General features: G+C 45.0%; 2 protein-coding genes and 1 long non-coding RNA gene across 4 annotated transcripts; 1 reads left to right on the forward strand and 2 right to left on the reverse strand.

The window, feature by feature from the left end:
- Nucleotides 1-1,785: 1,785 nt before the first annotated feature.
- LOC117137644 lies at nt 1,786-12,234 on the reverse strand. Of its 2 annotated transcripts, none has more exons than XM_033299179.1 (4): nt 11,979-12,234; nt 2,722-2,853; nt 2,224-2,544; nt 1,786-2,170 (listed from the first exon to the last, which is right to left on the reverse strand). In XM_033299179.1, exons 1-4 carry the CDS (start codon nt 12,006-12,008, stop codon nt 1,985-1,987), a joined length of 669 nt encoding a protein of 222 aa, XP_033155070.1. In that variant the 5' UTR covers nt 12,009-12,234; the 3' UTR covers nt 1,786-1,984. The 2 variants fall into 2 exon arrangements, with proteins under 2 accessions (XP_033155070.1, XP_033155069.1); XM_033299178.1 differs by lacking the exon at nt 11,979-12,234 and adding an exon at nt 6,013-6,169.
- An 886-nt stretch (nt 12,235-13,120) lies between these two features.
- LOC117138226 lies at nt 13,121-19,268 on the forward strand. The gene is made up of 3 exons (XR_004459188.1): nt 13,121-13,189; nt 18,598-18,738; nt 19,195-19,268. It is a non-coding gene; the product is annotated as an uncharacterized LOC117138226 (long non-coding RNA).
- Nucleotides 19,269-19,862: 594 nt separating this feature from the next.
- LOC117137054 (odorant receptor 59a) lies at nt 19,863-21,060 on the reverse strand. The gene is made up of 2 exons (XM_033298263.1): nt 20,336-21,060; nt 19,863-20,277 (listed from the first exon to the last, which is right to left on the reverse strand). The coding sequence occupies exons 1-2, from the start codon at nt 21,058-21,060 to the stop codon at nt 19,863-19,865; spliced, it is 1,140 nt and encodes a 379-aa protein (XP_033154154.1).
- Between the last annotated feature and the right edge of the window lie 864 nt (nt 21,061-21,924).

Below are 21,924 nucleotides of genomic sequence, written 5' to 3' on the forward strand. Positions count from 1 at the left end.
GGTCTATTTATATAGGAGCTGGGCACAGGGTTCTGGCTGCTGCCTCTTCCCCTGCATAGTACATGCCATTATCTTTGGAACTCAGGGAACTCTGGACGCTGCAATGATGATGCAAGATTTTCGGTTACTTTGTTTCGACGACCTATTAGCACTTGGCCAGCACCTGTCCTAACAACTCGGCGAGAGTTTGGCAACAACTCAGACATGACTGAGTGGCCTGAGCTGTGAATTGGACATCAGAAGAGAGGAAGAACAACCAAAACTCCTGAGTGGTGATCTTGAACATTTATTCATCTTTATATCATCTTACGCAGCTAATGAGTTGGCGAAATTCTTACAAAATGCATAAATTAGAAAGCGAATACTAATGTAAAAAGAGGTTTATACACAAAGGCTGAGCAGAATTTCTCAAGTATTCGATTGTGGAATAAAGTTCACTGCCACGCACAATCAATTAAACCTCGAAGCTAATCAAAGCGAAATCAACTTCCGATTTTCCATGCTTAACGCAAGCGTTGCAAAAAACAATCGGCGGCTGGAAAACTACTGCATTACTCATGGGCCGCATTAAAGTGCATCCGATTTGGCCAATATTTGCGAACCGGTTTTCGGCCGGCCACGCCCCTGCGCCCCCCTTTTGTTTGCCTTTCAAGCGGTGTGCAATTGACCGAATTCGGGCCATAAGTTCGGTCTTCTGTTTTATTTTGCTTTACGCCTCAACGAAATGGGATTTGCCAATTGCAGTTGGACAAATTAATAAGAGCCGATTGGTGGGGCATTTGGTTTTGGCCAAAGAATCCATTATGGATCTTCGCCAGTTCGCCTCGCTGTCCATCCATTTCCAATGGAACCCGACTCTTTGTTCCAGCGATTTCTTCATTAGGTATTCAAATGACAAACAGAGCCGCCCGCTTAATGTGATTCGGCCCCTGGCTGCCACTTTTGGCCAAATCCGAGGCGCACGTGCTGGATGATTTAGAATGCGATGGCCGAAATCAAATGCCAGCGAAAAGGGTCCGAGCAGAAGAAATATAATTTAATTAAATTCAATTCAATGCCGATGGGATGTGCTGCCTTGTCCCTTGTCCCTTCATCGCCATCACGCATGATTACTTCTACTTTGGCAAATGGCAGCTAGTCGTTGGCAAAAAATCACTCGATGTTCTTTTCATCAGCTGCATTTTCCACATTAATTACGAGCTTTTTTTGCCTAATTGAAATTTCATTGAAAACAAATCAATTAATTTGCGGCAGCAACGTAGGTGGGAAGAATGCAATTTCAGGAAGTGCCAGCGCTCCTCTTTGATAACCTTTTCAAAATGCCCAATCGATTGGGAAGCGCTGATATGCGTTTATTGACTCGCCAGCGGTCATAATATTTGCCAAATCCCGAAAAAAGCTATTTTTGATTGAGAGCCATTGAGCCAGGAAATGTTTGCATCGATGAAATGACTGATATCACTTTTTCATCGACGTATGCAAATCTCACGTGAAGAGATTAAACATTTCGCTGCGTGGCCTAAAAGTATGCAAGTTTTTTTGCGCTACACGGCGGCAAAAAATCCTAACCAAGTTAATAATTTATAGAGCGCCTTTGGGCTGTATTCAATTCATTTTGGTTTGTAAACAATTCCCTGCTGTTATCGCGATTAAAAATTAATAGCAGTATCTACTCATCGGCACAGCAACTGCTGTTGAATTGATTAAAACAAATAGCTTCTGTTATTAAATTCCTCCATTTACATACTACAAAGAACTACAAACTCTTTTATATCAATTGGTTTTTACACATAACATTTATTCTACACTCTAATATTTTTTTGGAATTTTCTTGTGGCTGGACATAAATATCCTTAGTCTAGGCTTACAGCAAAGTCACATATATCACAAAGGTCAAAATGCACACGAAGAACGCACTCGAAACATACACTGACAGAAACTACAACATTCACGCACAGCTACTGGCTAAAAAGGCGGCCTAAGATTACGCCATCTCCTCGCGCATCCGTTGCCCACTGGGATGGGCACTCAGCGTGGGGTTTTGCCTGCCGGGCGGCAGCGCCGTTCCAGCTGCCACGGATTTTTGCGCCATTTCAGCCGGCGCCTGACGATACCCGCCGGTCAGGCGACCCACCAGGTTGTTGACAGCACGCAGCGTCGAAATCGGAATCTGCAAAGGATGCGGATGAGCGATGGTGATGAGTGGACAGCAAGTGAACTCACCTCGAAAATGCTGTCGATCAGCGGACGCAGGCTGAACATGGGGTACGTGCTCTCGGCCGTGTGAGCCGGTTGGCTATTGCCGAGGGCCAGAATGGCCGCGTTGCTGCCGGGCACCGCTGCTCCGGGTGCAGCTGCTCCATTTGCCGGGCTCACTCCCGCCGCCAAGCTGCTGAGCAGGAAAGCCGCGTTCTGCTGCAGGCTGCTCATGGCTCCCATGGAGGAGGATGCGGAGGCGGAGGAGGAGGGTCGCTGCTGGTACTGGCCGTACTCCTGGCTGGGGTAGAGCACCATGTTCTGGACGGGCATGGGCTGCAGCAGCGTCTGCAAGGTAAAAAATACATTGATAAAAGTACTTATTCTCTTATACCAAAAAAATGTGGCTTTAATGCAAATATCAGTGCATTTCGAAGTCTTTTTTGTGAATCAAAATGAAACTGCACACATTTTTGGATGAGTATTTACCAGCTTAATAGCCCCAGATCAGGTTTCGCTACTTACATCGTTCAGCAGCACCAGCTCGTGGCGCTGGCCACGCGCATATCCAGCGACGCGGGTGAACTCGGTGACCAGATGGGACATGACCACGAGTAGGACAAACCAGACGAATCGGTCCATGGCGGTGATGATTATCTGGAAGAAGAGGCGTGGTAAAGGTTACTTAAGGATATCTAGCTGAGTCATCTCCGCTACAGCCCACATCATTGTTGAAACTCATGCTGGCGACACATTGATCTTGGCGATCCGCACTTGAACGGCACTTGTTTGGTGCGCCGCGGACGAAAACAGAATCTGCTGAATCCGAGACAGAATCTGCTGCCTGTTGCTCACTGGCTAGCTGGCTGGCTGGCTAGCTGGCTGGAGGTTCTGAGATGTGGATTAGACCAAGGCCAGGCAGCAACCAGTTTGCGCTTTCAGCTGGATGCATCGAGTTTTTCCACTTGGCAGTGAGTGAATTTTCCCGCCCCGAGCATTTCGAAAGCCGTTCGTCCGTCCAAGGCGAAAGGTTAAATCCAAATCAAAAATCGAAATCCAAGCACAGCGAACTGCGGGCCCGCATTTAGTTACGAAAATAGAGGCAAGCACATCCATCAATGGCTGTGTCTGGGTTGTGTTTGCTTTCGAGTTGTCTGGCTCGACAGTAATTCGTAAAACAGCAATCAAAAATGGCAACATAAAGGCAGCCAGTGCAGAGCAGGTCAAAAGCAAGTCCACCGGGCCATGACACTCCATGACTTTGGCTCGGAGTTGCGAGGGGGCCGAGCAGTTAACCCTGCAATTGCTGTTGTCTAATTGTTGCTCGAATGGCATTTAAGCGAAACAGAGATTCTGCGGCAGCCCTGACACAAATGCAGCCGCCTAATTAAACAAACAATTAAACAAATCTCAGCCGTGACCCTTGCTGGCCAAAAGATTCTGTTGGCTTTGTACTTGAACACATCGATAGTGCGGCGAAAACAAGGGCTTTCGTGTTCGCTGGACTCGAAAAAGACAAAAAATAGAGTTTCTATTTTTGCGGACAAAAAAAGAATATTTCATTGCGTTGGCATAATCATGCGCATATCAATTGGGACCGATATTTGTTATACATTTATTTATTTACTCTTTAAATGCTCACAAATTTATGCCGAAAGTGCGGGGAAAATGTATTGCAAATTGCTTACATATTCCATACAATTATCACATTTTAGTGACCATTTAAAATGCAAATAGGGATAGGCTTACAAAACGAAAATTCTGGCAGTTTTGGCCAGCAATTGAAAGATTTCTGCCAGAGTAACGTACGTGCAATTAAAATAACGTAAAAACTATTCCCAGCTAAAATGAATTACAGGCCAAGGACTCGAGCTGTGTCCTTTTCTTGATTCATTCCAGCCAACGAATACACCCACTCACTTAGTGAATTGTGCGTTAGAATGTGAGCTTCCATTTGCATGACAAGAGCCGAACAAAATCCAGAAAATAAAGGACACACAACGAGGGTGTAGGTAGAGTTCTCCGAAGCCAGACCTGCATATGCGATTTTATTCTGGCCAATGCATTTACATTTCGCAATGCAAATTGAATCTGTTTGCAGCTGGCCAAGTTGAATTACGGTCAGCCAGCTCTGCAGACTTGGTCAAAAACAAAAAAAAAGCATTTGCCCGCCGAGACGTTTCCGTTTGCATGCGAGATACGAGGCGTATGCGTGATATGTCGACGAGCAGTATCACGCATACGCCCCGATGTCTCGTAATTGTTGCCATCACAAATCGGTGGGTCTTTTGCGACTCACTGCGCCACCGAATTTCTGTTGACTTGGGCGCGCAAAATCTTTTTCTTATTCTTACTCAAAAATTGTCGGGCAAATATTGGGCGAGCAAACAGAAGTCTAAGCGCGCGGCAAACAAACAAGGGCGCACATTTAGCGGGGGCGTGGCCGCATGGCAGGACACACATATGCATATGTTCGAAAAGAAGATTGAATTTACGAAAATAAGCAGAGTGTTCATCGGGCGGCAGTCCACGAACTTCTTGTTTGTCCGCAGCCAATAAGCGTTAATTACTTTGCCAACAAAGTGGGCTGCAGCCCATGGGGGTGGCAGGTGGCAGGTGGCAACTGGCGTCTTCCTCATCGCCGCTCGAGCTTAATTATAGTTTCGGTTGCATACTAGTGGGCGAGGGCATTACACCATCCCATTTAACTTTGCTAATGAGGTAACCGCGGCAACTCGCTAGCTCGGCCACCTGAGTGATTTGTATTGAATGCCGCAAGGAGCTCGAGGCGTTTCCTAATTGGCCACCATATGCAGTGGTTAAAGGGGTTTCTCTAGGCTGAGTCTATTATTTAATCATTTCTTGAGTTATGATGATGTTTAGTCCTTACGGGTTTTAAAGAACCAAACCCCTTCAAATTTAATAATTGAATTTGAGTTTTTATTCCTTTCCAACACTTTAACGTTTTCCACTCTGTTTTCCGCTCCACTGCCACTGACCGGTTTTTTTCGTTTCGTTCTTCTTTCATTTATTTGATTTCCTGAAATTTCACTCATAATTAGCCACATTATTATTATTATTTCTTTATAATTTGCATTTGATTTTGTTTCAGCCTCTGTTTCTCATTCGTGTTGCCCGCGGGGCGGCTCAGCGAATCTGGATATTTGTTGTTTGCGTTTTACTGTTGCTTTCTTTAAGCTTACGGCCGCCAGCTGTTTGCCCGCCAAAATGAATACTAATTTATTCTAATCATTTCAAATCCAATATTGCGCCTGATTCTGGGCGCTGCAAGCCCTTATCCGACAGCAGGAACGAGTTTTCCCCGAAAGCATTCAGCGCGCTAATTGTTTTCATTGATTATTAATTTGGAGCGGGAAATCTGACCTGGCGTAAATGGGGCTTTTGTTTCGCAATTACGCCGGGCAGCCGGGCATTCAGATCCAGATTTGTTTGCTCGACTTTTTGCTGGTGTTCTCCGGTTCCCTGGTTTCTGGTTTCTGGCTGCTGGCTGCTGGCTGTTGGCTTTTGGCTTTCCCGCTTTTCTGAAGAGCGGTCTCGAGTGCCGAGCAACAGTTTCGCTTGTTTTGGCCTGGGCTCGCTTTTAATGAGCCAGCACTAATTAGCAGCCAGTTTCGGAGTGCCACTCATCAGAATCAGCATCAGAATCAGCAGCAGCATCAGAGTCAGAATCAAAAGTAGACTCACAATGGGAATCAAAAGTGCCCGCGGCAGACTCCGCAAACTATGTATTTTGTGCCGGCGCATTCCATCTGTTCTGCTGACTTTGGCTTATTTTTTGGCGAAGCAGGAACTCACCTCGTTTGTGATGTAGAGGCCGCGCTGCGGCGTCGTCGTCGTTGTGGTTCGCATCGTCATTTTGGCAGTGATTTCGAGTCGGTTTTCCCTTTTAAGGCAGAACTTATCACCGGTCGAAGTGTTCTTTTCGAGTGCAGCTGCGCGACTGGGGAAAACGCGCAGCGCATGCGCCGCTTTTATAGCCCGCGCTCCTCCGTTACAAGAAGAGAGCCATACAGCACATCTGCTCTCCAGCACTGCAATGTAAAAGTTTGCACTTGAGTGCGAACTGGACAGGTTGCATGTGCATGCGACTGCAATGGGGCGTGAGGGAGATAGTACACTTCTTTCACTCTCTGCTTTCCCGCGGTTTATGTAACAGCGTAAGAGATCTCGCGTGCTGTTACAATATCAGCAAAATTGCAATGTGAATGTTAGCTGATGCAAAAGAGAAAGGAGAGAGCAGGAACACCTTTCGTTGTGCTCTTTTCTGCACAGTGGTCTGAATGGCTGATATTAATTAGAAATAACAAAACAAATAACTTGCTACTTTTTAAGCATCATTGATGGTCAGATCAAATTGCTAAGGTGAGAGGCAGACGAATTTAATTTCACTAGAGTCAAAGAGAGTTTAACATTACTGCTATTCTGACAATGTGAGACTGTGCAAATCCGAGAAAGAGAGCCAAAGACAGTTGTGAATTTCTTTCTGTGCTCAGCTTTCTCAGCATCTGGCTGGTAACTGTAAACGGGTTCGAGGAAAAGTGGACCGCCTACTTTCAGTGTAATTGTCGGCCTGACCCACATATTCGCCGCACTCTTCGCACCCACGCCCAGCGCCGCCTCGCCCTCTCGCTCGCACCCAATGCCAAGCAGTAGGCTACTGCAGTTCAGTGAACCTGTAGCCACCTATGAATAGCCCATTCCCAGATGTCAATGGATGCGGATCAGCGAAGCCACCGCATCACGGCAAGTGGCTCACCTCAACTGTCTGACCGAGTTTCGATCGCACAGACCAGGTTTCGTTGCTCCACCATTTCGGCCATCAAAGTTATATGGCTTTGAGCCGGCGAGGAGTTGGGTGCACAATGAGACTGCACCTGGGATATCACCGGAACCGCCTTGAACTCAGACCCCCCTCCCCAGAACCGGATATGGAGAATATATGCAGATGTGCCAACAAGGAACACGTAAAGCTATAAAATATCGGAATAAACGAATGCCGATTTGGCTTTTTTTAAAGTAAACGAAATAGTCGGCTTGATACATCCTAAACTATATGACGGATGTTGAATAATTATCGCTAGATTGGAATCCACACCAACAAATCTGGCCAAAAATAGCAACGAACGTAAAACAAGTTCAGTGAATTCGGCAAGAAACTGAAACTGTATCTGTGTATCTTCTACCAAGGCTAATTTGCATAAATCTGCATCAATACGTATAATTTGTGTGCTGCGGCTAGCGGCTTAAACAATAAATAATATTTACTTCAGCGCAATCAATCAACTAACTAACAGGGAAATAAACCTACAGCCCTATTCGTCTCCATCAGCTAGCTTTTCGCTCACGACGGAGATCTTGCGGCGGTTGCTCGTTTCTTGGACGGACTAAACCTGTTTCGATTATGCCCTGATCTACCCCAATACAAATGGATTTGACGGCTGACAAATCACTTGCTCAGCGATAATTTCAATTGGCCAATTAATAATGCCTGCAAAGGGCGGTAGGACCTTTGGCCCATGGAATCACTGTGCATCAGTCATCCGAGTAATTGTTTGCTGCTCTACTTGTGCATAAATTACTAATCTGCCGCACAGCACAGCAAGTCACGTGTAGCCCCCACTTTCCAGCTTGTTTAATTTATTTCCCATTCCGTATGCCGTTTTCAAGTGCCCCCTTTGTGGACGTAACCTTGCCACCTCTTGGGAAAACTGAATTAAGTCGCTGCACTGACAGAAAATGCACGTAAATTGTACAAAAACATATCATTAGAGATATTATCGATATATAGATAAGATTATCGAGATAGATGGGATTATCGAGAGATAATCGTGCCACAAAAATGTGGCATACTAAATTTAATCACTTTAAAATTACTCTACAAAACTAATAGTTACCACCTGCGAATTTCTCTCTGTGTAGCTAGCTCGACGATGATGCATTGAACCTGGGAGTGAATCATGCTGAACCGGCTGCGCCCTTAGGAACGCCTCACCTCTAGCTCCTTGTACAGTTTGCACTGGCTAAATACAAACATGTGAGGTGGGGCAACTGCGAGATTTTCGCACAGTCGATGATAAGCAGACACGGCTATTTTGGTTGCGCCTTTTCGCCGGCCAATCAATATTTGTTTGCCAATTTTACAAATTGCAAACAAACACATAAAGCCGGGCCCAAATGCAGGCCCGGAGCAGCTATTGACCCTCAACTTGAACTAGAAAACCAAATAGCCGGGCGGTTCGCATGGCGTTAAATTGAATTGTATGACCAGCCGGCTCTTGGCCAAGCCAACCCCTCCCCCACACCCCTCATATATTTTGAAGTGCCATTTGTTGTTGTCCGCTGACAATGCATAAAATTTGAATAGCCAAACAACGATGCTCGGCAACAACAACACAACAAAGCAACAATCAAATTTGGCGCTCAACGATTCTTGCACCTCTTTTTATGGCTGGCAACACTTGCGTATGTGTTTCAAATGTAAGCTGGACTTTAAAATGGGTGTCAACTGTTAGCAGCAGGGGCTTACAAAAGAGGATAATCGAAAGGGGGTTTGGTTACTGAATTAATTTAATTAATTGGTGGTATGTTCACAAAGGCAAGAGGTTAAATGTGGCTCAAAATGATTTCAAACAATAACTGAAAACAAAAATATTATGTACGCTGTAGGATTGAGATCTTAGTTCATAAGGCCCCCTTTCTGCGAGCCCCTGGCTGACATTGCTCAGGGTCGCGGAGTAACAGTACAATCCGATGCTAATCAGCATGGCGAAAGAGCGAGCGAGAGGGCCCTGATTTCGCTTGGGGTTACCGACACTCACACACGCTCATAAAAAACACTACCGTTCTGTAAGCTCGATTGCCGGATTTTGCTTTAATTTCATTACGCGTTTTTCTCTTTCTTTTCTTGCTCTTTCTTGCTGTTTGTTTGGATCGCGTCTTTTGGCTTTTTTTTTGGCGTGGGTTTCGATATTGTTTTTGTACGTGACCTTTTGGCGGAAAAAATCGGTTGATATTTTTAGCGTTTCTTCTTCTCGCCCTTCCGTGCGCCCCACCCTCCCCAGCAACAAGACAAAGAAAAAACGAATAGTAAAGAATAAAATAAAAAGCGAACACGTGCAGATAAACGTTACTAGAGATACTCATAGCAATAACCACATATTTTCGCTTTCCAGTTTGATTATTTGCTTAGCGGCTTCGGCGTTTGTTGTTTGACTGCTGTTTATGTTCGCACATGTACGTTTGTATACACACTTTACATACATACGTACTTTATGTATATACAGTAATGTACTATTCGGCATGCTAACGTTTTCCTCTCCTTCTTGGCGGATTTGATTTAATTACGGGCCAAGTTTGTTATTGTTTCGAGTGGCGGCGGTTAGCTAACCCGTAATTGAGATAATACGCCAAGTGCTCTGGAGAAATGAACAAGGTTCATTCGCAGAGTTTAACTGCAATTAAAGAGGGCTTAACGAACGGCAAGGGGGCGGCACCATCCGGCTATTCGAGCTATCGTTAATCAGGCGGCTAATTAAAGCCAAAAGCACCCACCTTCGCATCGCAATTGAATAAACCCGCAGGAGTATCGCACACACTCGACACGAAAATCGGTTTAATCAATTCGCTTTGTTTCGATTGCCTGGGAAAAGGCGATATTATTTGTTTATTTCAATTACTCCTTAGTCACTATGGTCACTATGAGTTTTAATACAAACATGAAATATATACTTTTGGGAACTTAAAAGAATTTAAGTAATTAAGTAATCGTTTCATTACATTCGTTTTTATAACATTCACACTTGACATTTTACTAAATATACCACTCCTTTTGGTACTTTGACGTCAATTGAGATTTATATGTATAAGAAAATGAGTTTCTTAATTTAAATTCGGCTTTAAATTTTAATAAGCCTACATGTGTTGACCCCTTGGCTTCTATAAAATATAATTTAGCATCATAATGTAAATTAGTAATCAAAATTTGCGATCAAAAATAACTTCATTTTCATTATAAAATTGAAATTATCAAATTATTGCTTGATTATAATGGCTTTAAAGCTATTTTTAAAACAGCAATACTTCATTTTACTTTTAAAAGTTAGAAGAATTTCTAATCAACCTCCATTCTACAAGATGTGTCTTTTTTTTCAAATAATTTGCAACCCGCTGGGAAGCGAAGTCATTAGTACGTCTTAAAACTGAAATTAGACAATTGCTCATTTGGTTTTTTGAGCCTCATTAATAATATAACTTTATCTTCCCTGCGTTTTTCTTAGAAACCAAGATATGGGGTTCCCAAAGAACTCACCCATAGATTAAGTACCCATGTGGCTGGGTGGCGAAGTCTACGTGACACGGATCACGGTCAAGAATGTAGAACTAATCTCGATTCATTCAGAACCGACTTAAAGCTCCATATAAATGCAGCTGGGCGTGCGCAGTGACGCAGATCCACTGACGTTTGTACATACATATATATATGTATATATAGCTTAATATCGCTCAGTTGGCCAAAAATACTTAGCCATTTCCGCTGCATACTGAGATACTGAGGATCTCGGTGACGCGCGGTGCTTTAAATACTTTTGGATACTTTGTGAGCGAAACGATCGATGGGAATCCGCATAAATTAGACAGATGAGCGCTTACTTTCGTTTCGCAGACGGAAGATCTTACGTAATTCGACACGCACATAATTAATTAGAAGCCAAACATTTCGGCTCCGACTGGCGGCCAAACAAAAGCAAAAGTTCTAAACTCCAAACAAATGCAAATGAGCTGGGCCACGACTGAGTCACTGCCAAGTGTGTGAATACCAGCGACTCACTCCACTCGCTCTTGCGAATATTCAGATACGCGGACGCAGATTCAGATACAGATACAGATACAGCTACTCGGATCGCGCGATCTGCGAGATGCTTAGAACCTGAAAGGAAAACTCGCACATGGCTGATTAATCAGACTGCTGGGCCCAGAATAAAACCTGAATCGGAGGTCCGACCACTCGGTGAATCCACTCAAACCCTCTGCGATGATCGCAATCAGGAAAATAAATATGTTCTGTGTCTTGTATCGTTGGGTCTATATATCAAGCAGTTCTTTGGAATTTGGATACTCTGCTGACCCATGATATAATCCAAGTGTTTAGGGAACCAATTAATAGAGTCACAGAAACCTGATGGCATATATTATATAGCACACGAGCTCTTGTCCAGCTTCTAATTGAATTATAATTTAATAAATTATACACATTAACTGAATCTAATTGCTTAGCATATATTCAAATATTGGCTTAGCAAGAACACATTGTTCTTAGCCCACTAAACAAATGCCTTGTTTACAAATGATTTGGTTATACATATCAACATTGAAGTGCTGAGTTTTAGTTTAAGAATCAAATTAAAATTAATTTTCTACTTTTCCCCAAACATTCCATAAAGTTTTTAGCACCAAAGTTGGTTTACCAAAGTTGTATTTACTTTAAGAACTCGTACCTGCCTTTGCTTACACATTGTTGTTAGGAATTTATTAAGTTTTGCAACTAGCAGATTCGCAAAAAAACCCACAGGTTTTGCCTAAAGTTTGCCATTATTTGTGCAACTTTCACAGACAATAACCGAATTTCGCATGCAAAAAAGTTGCGTAAATAGAGCCAGGCAAAAAGGGAGAAGTTCTTGCGACTTGGCCAACATTAAATAGACTGCAAAGCATTTAAGTTAATAGAATTTCGACCAGAACTCCGTGTGGCAAGTGGGCTTTACCTTATCCAGCTGACTGCGCCGCTCAATCATTTTGGCCACTCAATCGAATTGATACACTCGCGATTTTCACTCGCACTTGAATGACTATTTGCTCGACTAATTTCCGCCTAATCGCGAAACTTCTTTTCTCTGGCTACTTTTGCTTTTATTTATTTAGTTTATTTTTTTGGCCAATTCTGTTGCGGAATCGAAGTGAAGTTTTCGAGTGCTCGACAGTAGAACGCCGACCGCTCGGAGGCAACCGACTCGTGTTGTATGAAATTCGCAACTGAACTGAGCTGAGCACTTAAGAGACTCTTACCCGCCACTAGAGACCCCCACTCCACACCCCACGACCCCCGAGCCCCAGATCTCCGTTCCGAGCCACAATATACAAGCCTGGCTCTCGAGCGCTGGCCAGGCCAAATCAAGCCGGCAACGAAGCGTCTCACGTTTTGTTTTCTTCTTATTATACCCAATTTTTATTTTCGTTTTCGTTTTCTGTTTCTTCGGATTTCGGCGAGCGGACTTCCAGCGGACTGAGCTGCGAGCGGCTAACTGCGAGCGGCGAGCGGCGAGAGGGTTGCCAGGCGAGTTTCTCGGCTTCGTTGGCGCCTAACGTGTTTGCTCTGGGCTCTCGGAAGGGTGGAGGTATGTGGGTATGCTGTTCCGGGGAGGTGGGGATGGAGCAAGTGGAGCTCGAGCTGGAACGGGGGGCGCTGCTTACTGGGTGGCTAAGTAGCCGAGCACGTAGCTCAGCTGTTCTTCGTGCGCGCTGCGCGTGCGCAGATCAAACCCTTTCGCAAGTCGACTGCACAGTGTAGATACACTGGGAAAATGTGATACCGACTCGCTGATACTCTACACAAGGTATATTCTATAGATTGTGAAGCTTTCAGTTGGATTTCTATACTAAATCTCAGAAAATCTTTGAGAAATGATGGTTGGCAAAATATACAAAACTAGTATCCTACTTAATGCTGGCACTATAAAAATCGCACACAACTTCTCAAACTTCAGAGTTGGTCAACAAGTTAGCCAATCCTAGGGTATCCACCCATCAGTTTGTGGTTTTGTTTCAATACGTTTTGCTTGCTCTGGTGGTTGAGTGGTGCGAAAAGGCAACACTTGTGCCAGACTGACTGACTGATTAGTTGTCGCTGGCTATTTGCTATTTGCTGTTTGGATACATTCGAAGCTGCCTCTGCTTCGTGAGTAATTCAATCTTATAAGTGAGTACTCGCATTGGTGGTCTGGTTGTCGACTGGGGCATTGACGTTTGTTTGGTTTTGGCTGCCGGTGTGAGCTTTCTTTTCCGCATATGCGGCAATCAATTCGCCATGCAACGCGAATCGTAGACTGCAACTGTCGGTTGGAGCGAAAGTGGTGTTCACCTGGTCTACGGGGCGGATGAGTCAGCTGCATCACTCATACGCCGCGTGGCCCGTCCAGAGGTGGGTGCGAATATACGTATTCGTATGTTACCTTACCCTGTTTGCAATTGGTTCACACTTGACTTGGCTGCTGGCGAACACTATCGTTTTTTGACCTGTTTCTTGGTCCACAAAATCCACTGAACTGGCATTCACACGAGCGAGTGTATTGTTATTTATGCCAAAATGGGGAAATTACTGGCGAAATTTATTGATATTTATTGAACCAGCGATTTAAATGTCGGCTACCGATTCCGCGTGTGAATCAGAGTGTGACGAAACCATTTGACCAAAAACCAATCGCTAATGATTCTGGGCGAGATTCGGCGGCTTCCTCGAAATCAAATTCGATTTTAATTCGCACCCAGGACCCGTGCATTCCGAATTTCGCAGCGGAGGACAATAATTGGTCCTGGACGCGTACGTGATCCTTTTGCGGAAGTAGATTCGCCTGTGGTTCCCGGAAATGTTTGAATAAACGGAGAATTCCGGGGACTGAATGGCTCACGCAGATGGATTCCATTGGGGTGGGGCAGATTTCGGCACACACGTGAAGCCATTTGGCATCTCAATTATGGTCAGTTGTGCGTGGGCTCCCCATTTCGCTCCCCATCTCCATCCTCGTTATCTGGCCTCAATCAGCAAGGTTATCTTAAATGAATACACTCCAGTTCGAGCGCATCATCATCTTTATCCCGAGCATTGTGGTCCGAATAAGAATAAACAGAGATTCGGTCTCTCGACTAACCGATACTCTTTGAGAAGATATAGAGATGGGAAATATACGGGTAGATGCTCCCATTATTGTGTAGCAATATTTTGCCATCGAACTTATACTTTTTCGGCTGAAGCACAATGAATTGGCTTATTTAGCAGTATACATTTTGCAGGTAATGCAAGGCGGAAATGTGCCAAGTCTGAAGTAGGTTCAGCTGCTCTTGGTTTCTGGGCTGGCTTGCAGTGCCTCTCCGGCTGCAATTATGCCAATCTCGTGCATTACGCTTCAAGTTCACTGTACTTTACAGCACGCAGCTTTTAATCACAGCCAGCAGTGACCTTAAACACCAACTTCGTCTGGTCGCGGGTTATGAGCATGAGTTGGGGTCGCGTTGGGCTTGGTTGGGGTTACGGCATTGGCGGGGCATTTACTCAAGTGTGTTTGCTGGGGGCAAGCAAAGGTAGTCGTCGGCCAAAGTGACACTTTGCCTGGGCTTCAATAGAATCGATTAAGTAATTCCGGTCATTTAATTACTTTTACCCAAGTCACACCCTATTATCCGCGAGTAAATACCGATTAATTGCGTCAAATGCAGTGTACGCTTATAGAGAAACACATTTGATGAGCTAAGATAATATACATATCTTAATGGCCATATGAATCCGTACTTTAATTCAGAAGTGTTGGGTCCGCTGTGGTTCGCTTTTATCTTCAAATCTGTGCAATTATTTCATCTGCCTTGGCTGTGGTGGCATTTGATGATCGCAAAATTAGTTTTAAATTGCCCCTAGTCAGCCGACATTCGTGTAATTTTATGTCATTTTAACAAATGTTTATCTGTTCGGACGTGGGCTAGTGACTAAACCAAAACATGTCAAGGTCGCCACGAATGTGTACATGGAGTTTTGGAGTTTATTTATTAGAAAGAAAAGTGCTTAGAAAAGCCTAGAAAATAAACAATATTAATGTGGGATACTTTTGAGTCAAGCAGAAGTTTGCCAGCTTAGATTGCCGCAGTTTGTAACTTTTGTTATTGGCTTATGAACTTATAAAAACGAAAATCCCAAGCGGATTATCTGGAAAAGTGCAGCCAACAAATGGCGCAAATGCTCACTTATAGTTATCCCACAAAGTTACTATTTAAGAGCAAATATATAAAGCTTTATATAATGTAAAGCTGTCCTTTTTAATTAATTTTCTTCAAGTAACCCCTTTGGCTAACTTAAAAGGTGCATAACTTTGCAAAAGGAGCTAAAAAGTTGAAGATGAAACGGCTCATTAAACAGAAGCTCGCATTAAAACGCGCTTAAAATACATTTAATCACTTGTTATCAGCCAGCAAGGCCATAAAAGCCCCACGCGATTGTTTGTTTGTTTGTTTGCGTTTGTTTTTTGATGGGGCTGAGCAATCGGATTGAGCCCATTAAGGGTGTAGGGCGTAGTACACACGTCATCAGCATAATTGTTACCATCCCCAGAAAGTCTCGGCTTTAACCTGCTCATTATTGTCATTGCGATTCGGCGGCTTTTAAATTTCAATTGTCGAGACCTGCACGTGGCGCGGCCACGCCCCCAGCAACCAGACGCCCACTGCGCACGCTGTGTAAAGATGCACTGGCGGAAAATAGCAGCACTCATTGGGTAAATCAATGATTAACAAGTAATTGAATGAAAACAAAAAGAAGATATGAACTCATATTCATTATTTGTTATATGTTCATTAACTGATTATTTTGCTCCGAGGATTTAACAGGTTAATTGGTAAGTATTTCTCTTAGTGCACTGCCGTGGTTTCCCACGTACTCGCTGTTTATTCCCGTTTCCATCCACATTTTCCGCATATGTGGCCCGCAATGCCTCTTGGCCACGTTTGTTGCCACAGCGCGGAGTCGCCCCATTTGCATTTCAACGGCACCAAGTTACCTGTGATTAAACGGAACTGCAGGACGCAGGACTGCTCGTAACCAGCTCATTCAGCCGGCGATTTATGGCGATCATTTAACTCGCAATTGTGGTTCAATTTGGGCCTCCTGCGGGCCACGCTTTCAACTTTGCGGCGTGATAATATGCGAATGAAATGGCAGGGAAACTAAACTTCATTGGGTTTTTTATAAATTAATATGGATTACACTGATGTGTCAAGGCTTTCAAGAAGTTCTTAAGCGAATGGTCGAGCTACTTTATAATATTTGGATAAGGAATAGGGATCACGTGTGGTCAAAACCAGGATAATCGGTGGACAGGTGGCAAATATCTGGTAGAAAGCAGAAGGGGGGCGCCTTTCGCTAACCGTAGGCACTTTAATGTAATTGAAAATGCATTCGATTTTAATTAAGTGATTTACTGCTGACAGGATTTGCGCCTACTGTGGCACATTGCAAATGCGACAAGCCCACGTGAGTAGCTTTGGATGCTGTTGTCCTGCTCTGGCCGCTGAGCGCCTCTCTCCTCGGCACCATCGCCCCGTCCCTTTCTCTGTCGACACTGTCTGTCACTTGTTGTCGCTGTCAATTAAACGTAATCCCTTCGGTAGAGTTAAGTCCGCTCGTCTTTGTGAATTTTCGAGCTGTGCCAGAAGTCAAACTAATTTTCGACCTTTCGCCGCTCGTCGCCCCGCCCCCAAACAGTGGAAAAGTAGAAGTTTGCTGGGCGTCGGGGCGCAAATAACGCTCATTAGCCGTAATGAGTTATAGTTGGACTACAATCCACATCGGACGCCAAACACTCTTTAGCGGCAATTATGCTGGGCGGGGGCGCTGAGGCGCCTGGCTTTTTATGGCCTGGTAGTCATAAAGTTTTGAGCTATAAATACTTTGGTCCGAAGGCCTTTGAGCCAGGCTTTAAACGAACCGGGGGCGGTGGTAGTAATTCGAGTGAAAGAGTTGGGCAGATTTCCGGCGAAAGAGACGGGCGGCTGAGTGAGAAGACCGCAAATTGTTTGACATTTGGCACTGGGCCCCAAAAGAACCCAGGGAACCCCAATGCTGAAACCGAGTAAGCCTCCATAGCTCATGCTGACGAGCCGTCCGTCTCGCTCGCACGCCATGTGCCGTCTCGCTCGCGCGCTGGCAGGATAGTCGCTCTTGTGTTATTGTCACTTGCCAGCGGCAGTCTTGTGTTATTCTATCCAAGTTTTCCGTCACACAACAAGGACGAACTTTTGTTGTTAATTCGTGCAAGTTTCGGGCAAGTATTTACGTGCCTCGCCGAGAAAGAGAGAGGGGAGCAGGGCCGTAGAAAGAGAGGGGACTAGGGCCATAGAAAGAGAGCGCTGGAGTCGCACAGAGGCCGCCTGCTGCGAAAGTTTTGTATGTTAATGGCATAGTTTAGGCAAAATGTTTTCACTGACGCCTGCCGCCCACTCCAGATTATACACCCACATCCACATCCTCAAATTTGGCAGATTCTCAGGCTCTGCACATTTTCCACGGCTCACATTTCCCGACCAAAATTAACTTTCACTCGCCACATCACCCCTCATCGCTCACTTAATGTGCCATTGCCCACGTTAAGTGACTTTCTTATGTCGGTTGTAAAATTTCCCTCTTTATATGGGACCATATGGATCCTGTTTTTGCCAACATCCATGTTTTCGGTGCACTCGAAGAAAGTTTACCCGTAAAACAAGAAACCAGAATAACTTAACTGTCATGGTGGCATATAAACATTATACCTTTGAAAAACAAATGATTTTTAAATGTCGCAAGACTTTTTGATGAATTCACACTTTATAACTCCAATTTCCTTCGAGTGCAAGATAAAACCTAAGCCAACATAGCTGTGGTTAAATATCGCAGGACCAAGAAAGCTTGTAATTTACTTGAGTACACCGCGCTGCAGATGTACTTTTGGCCCATCCTCCGGTCGCATGTGTCTGTTGGCCAAGTTAAGCCATTGACAAAACTTTCGCCGAGATAGTTTGAGCCATTTTTCTTTTGATTTACTTTCGAGAATTTGAAACTTCTGGGCCTGCTCCCCCAAATGTGGGAACTATTAATTTCGAGTCAGGGCCGCTGGTTGTTTGTATACAGTTTTAGCTGGATTTATTTAGTTGCTAATTAAATATAAAGTTGGCCAACCGATGATAGGGGAGAACTTACTGCCCGCACCTGTTGGGTTCTGTGGTTCTCCATCAAGCGGCTCGAGTGGCTCACGTGCGTAACCACTTGATGCTGCTCGAGACCGGAGGATTCCTCAATCCGCATCAGCACGGCCTTGTGCTCCTTGTGGCCCATCCTCATCCAATCGCCACTCCTGGCTGTCACAGCAACCCAGGCAGCTGCCACTTGCTGTTGCAACCGCATTAACATTCTGCTTAGCAACAAATTACATTCGGACGGGGGATGTGGGCAATGAGCCACTTCATCTGAGTGTTCTACACTGACACAAATCAGCTAGTTGTCTTTGGGGGGAAGAAAAATAAATAAGCAATGCTAACCAATTCTGATTCTTGTTACAAGTCCACTACTCTACTCTACTTTTCTTCCAGTGCACGAGACTGGCCAGCTTACTTGAATCATCTGCCCCAAGTGCAATGGACTTCTCAAGTAACCGCTTTCCCGACTTGCAGGCTGCTCGTTCAAGTGGGGGAGCAACGATGAGCACGGAAAATGATGATGGCGATGACGAGGTACCGACGAAATGAGCCAAGTGACCAAATACAATTTCCGGGTGAAGGCAAACAGCTGAGTCTGCTTAATGTACACAGAACCAACGTGGCGAACTTCAACAAAACGATTTTAGCAGCTTGAGTTGTTGTTTGTTTTGATTAAAAATTAAGCATGTCCTGGTCAGTGGGAATGGGAATGGGACCGGTACTGGGACTGGGACTGGGACAGGACCTACAGTACGTGCTCGGCCTGGGGAATTAGGCGGCCAGCAGAAGTAAATGCGCTCCGTAATAAATTCAAATCAACTTTGGGTGTCCGACTACATGGTCATCAAATCGATTGGAACACAAAGTCACACCCACGCACACGCGCACATTGGAAAGTCCTGTCCCAGGATGCTCTTTAGTTTTTGCCAGCTATAAATTTTAGCTGCTGGGTCCTTTTTTGGCTTCCGTTTTACAATGTTCACTTTGCAGATCGTGGACTTTGGTCGGACTTAAGCGCATTATGGACTCCGGCTGCGACTCCGGCGGATATTCCGGGACTCGGACTCGAGCTCGAATCCGGATTCGAACAGAGGTCAGAGTCTTTTAATGTCTTATCGCTTGTGCAAATAAAGAAGCGTCCAATGGCATTCGGCTCAAGTCTTGTTAGCCAGGCTAAGCAATTGATTTGTTCGTTTACTGCCTTATGCAAATTCCTTGATGGATTCAATTAGCAAACGTCCAGTGCAGCACACGTGGCGTATAATTAATAAGCTGGCAGGATAGTAGGCAGCCAAATCGATCAAAACCTGTTGAGATAATCAAGCTATTATTCTTTATTCTTTTCATTATCCTTATGAACTGTCGTCCACTTCCGCTACTTGGTTTCTGGAACCGGAAGTACTGAAGCAGCCATTTTGTATGCAAACACGGCAAATGGCTTCCGGTTGCAAATGAAGTTGATTAGGGCCAGGTCCTTAAGGTGAAGCCAATTGCAGCAACGACATTGACTGTGGAAATTGAGCTGTTTCAAAAAGAAACGATGAAAAGTCAACTGATCACAATTGTGATGGCTCTTTTTAAGCAGATTAGTGTCTTTAATAATCTCAATAGGTTGCAATTGAAACCCTTTCACAAAGTCGAACTACAGAGCCGGACTCCTACTTTCTCATCCGAATAATGATGGTGAAGAGGGAGTAGGCACCCTTTAGGGTGGAAAAGAACGTGTCCAGGTGGATACGCATCATTCCGCCAGCCACAGCGGTGCTCTTCTTCAACGATTGCTCAACGAACAGCATCATTTTCCGCTTAAAGCTCCTGTTCTGCGTGTGCCAATTGCAGCTGAAGGCCGCGTAGTGGAGGCGTCCGAACCAGTACTCGTTGTCGGTGCCGAAAAAGCAGGACGGGAAGATCTGCAGCGGCATGGCCAGGGAGTAGAAGATGATGTACATCCGCGCCATGGGCTCGCTGACGAAAAACACCAGGGCTGCTATGCCGATGCACACATTCAAAGCGGTCACTGTGAACTGAATTAGCATGGGCAGGGAAATGAAGGCCTCGATGCGTCGGAAAAGTCTGGAAAACAGCAGGGAAGTGAATAGAACCCGAACGTTACAATGAGGCAGCTACCCACTCTAGAATATGCTTGTGATCGGTGATGCAGGCCTCCAGGTCCTTCTCCGCATCTCTGGCCGGATCCAGGCCCACCTTCTCGAATCTCTTGCACAGCATTTTGATGTGGGATGAGATCAGGCATAGCACCACCGCCGGAAAGCAGTCGCTCACATAGTTCTGCAGGAGCTGGAACGAGATGCCCACTATCTGATATGCGTTCGCTATATAGTAGTTCCTGGTGGAGTGCAGCCAGTCGAAGGGAAACCAGGCGGGGTACATCAGACCACGCTCCTCCTTGAACAGGAAGGATAGCTCGGCGAACAGGGCACACGGCATGTAGATGCCGATGAAGACGTACAGCACATTCCGCAGCTGGACCCTCACCTGGCCGTAGATGGTGCGCTGCTCCGGACCCACGACGCGCTCATCCAACAGCCTCAACAGCCGCTCCATCTCCAGCACATCCTTGATGTTGTAGGCGTAGAGCAGGCACTTCACCGAGCAGGCCGTGCAGGTCGCAAAGGTGGTCAGGTTGAGGATGTCCTCGGTGAGGGTGCGATTGCGAAAGAGGGACATTCCCAGGTGAACGGGGTAGCACAGGGTCACGAGAAGATTCGACAGGATGCTGTAAAACACGTATAGGTTCTTCCAGTTCTCGACCCGAATATGAGCCACTCCCAAGAACCGCCAGGCGGTCCAATGGCTCTTGAAAAAGTCCAGGCTGTCCACTCTGACCTCCGCCATGGTTCCTTGAATTCTCAGCTTTAACGTAAGGTTCTCCACACTTAAATACCGTTTTGGTGATGGCTCAATCGGTGCGATTGCCCAATTATGTAATTAGCCTTGCGTGGCCAACTCAATTAGAAATTAGACCACCTGCCGATGAACTAAGGCTTCCCATTCGTTCATCCCATGGCTCCTTCACATTTGGTTTAAACGCATGCCATAGAGTAGAATACTCACTCAATTGAGCATCCATGTTTAGGTAGGAATATTTTGTATACTTCAATCGCAAATTTAAATTTTGGCCTCCTTTTAGGATAAAAAAAGTGGCTCTTCAAAAACAAACCATACATCAGGAAATTAACTATGTAGTATGAAAAAGCATGAATTCCGAACAAAGGTAAAATGTAAAAGTTGTTAAACTGTGACGACTTTGTTGTACAACAATTTGCACTCCATGCTGATTTCAACAATGGCAACTAAAATGCGGAATTACACGTGTCATAGTTTCAGGTGAGCAGTTTGGCAAAGCTTTCGTCGCTTTTATAATTAATAAAACAGGCGCATAAATCTCCATTCTCGTTTTCGGCCCACTTTGCATTGGCTGCCTGCTCTTGTCAGCGGTTTTTGTCGCTCAAAACGCGCGCTAGAAAGTATGCTACAGAATTTATGGCGCACTCGCTGTCAATTTTGCAATTTTACAATTTTACAAGCGAACATGCGAATTTATGGCGCATTAAATTATTCGCTTCGTAAAAGTTTCAGTGCCGGGCAGGGACTTACTTGATAGTTCCACATGGTGCATGCAATTAGCATGTCCAGACGCAGTCGAGCAAAAAACATGTTGCCATATTGTTGACAGCCCCATAAATTGTTGCATGCACG

Source organism: Drosophila mauritiana, chromosome 2R (assembly GCF_004382145.1).
Source record: "Drosophila mauritiana strain mau12 chromosome 2R, ASM438214v1, whole genome shotgun sequence".
In the NCBI taxonomy this organism is placed as follows: Eukaryota; Metazoa; Arthropoda; class Insecta; order Diptera; family Drosophilidae; genus Drosophila; species Drosophila mauritiana.

What these genes read in the sequence shown, in the direction of transcription:
- LOC117137054 (XM_033298263.1), bottom strand. Translation starts at nt 21,060, where the DNA reads ATGGCGGAGGTCAGAGTGGACAGCCTGGACTTTTTCAAGAGCCATTGG. An exon ending in GATCACAAGCATATTCTAGA is followed by an intron (nt 20,278 to 20,335) that starts GTGGGTAGCTGC and finishes GCTGTTTTCCAG; the next exon opens with ACTTTTCCGACGCATCGAGG.
- LOC117137644 (XM_033299178.1), bottom strand. Translation starts at nt 6,072, where the DNA reads ATGACGATGCGAACCACAACGACGACGACGCCGCAGCGCGGCCTCTAC. An exon ending in AGCTGGTGCTGCTGAACGAT is followed by an intron (nt 2,545 to 2,721) that starts GTAAGTAGCGAA and finishes TTTACCTTGCAG; the next exon opens with ACGCTGCTGCAGCCCATGCC. An exon ending in TGATCGACAGCATTTTCGAG is followed by an intron (nt 2,171 to 2,223) that starts GTGAGTTCACTT and finishes CATCCTTTGCAG; the next exon opens with ATTCCGATTTCGACGCTGCG.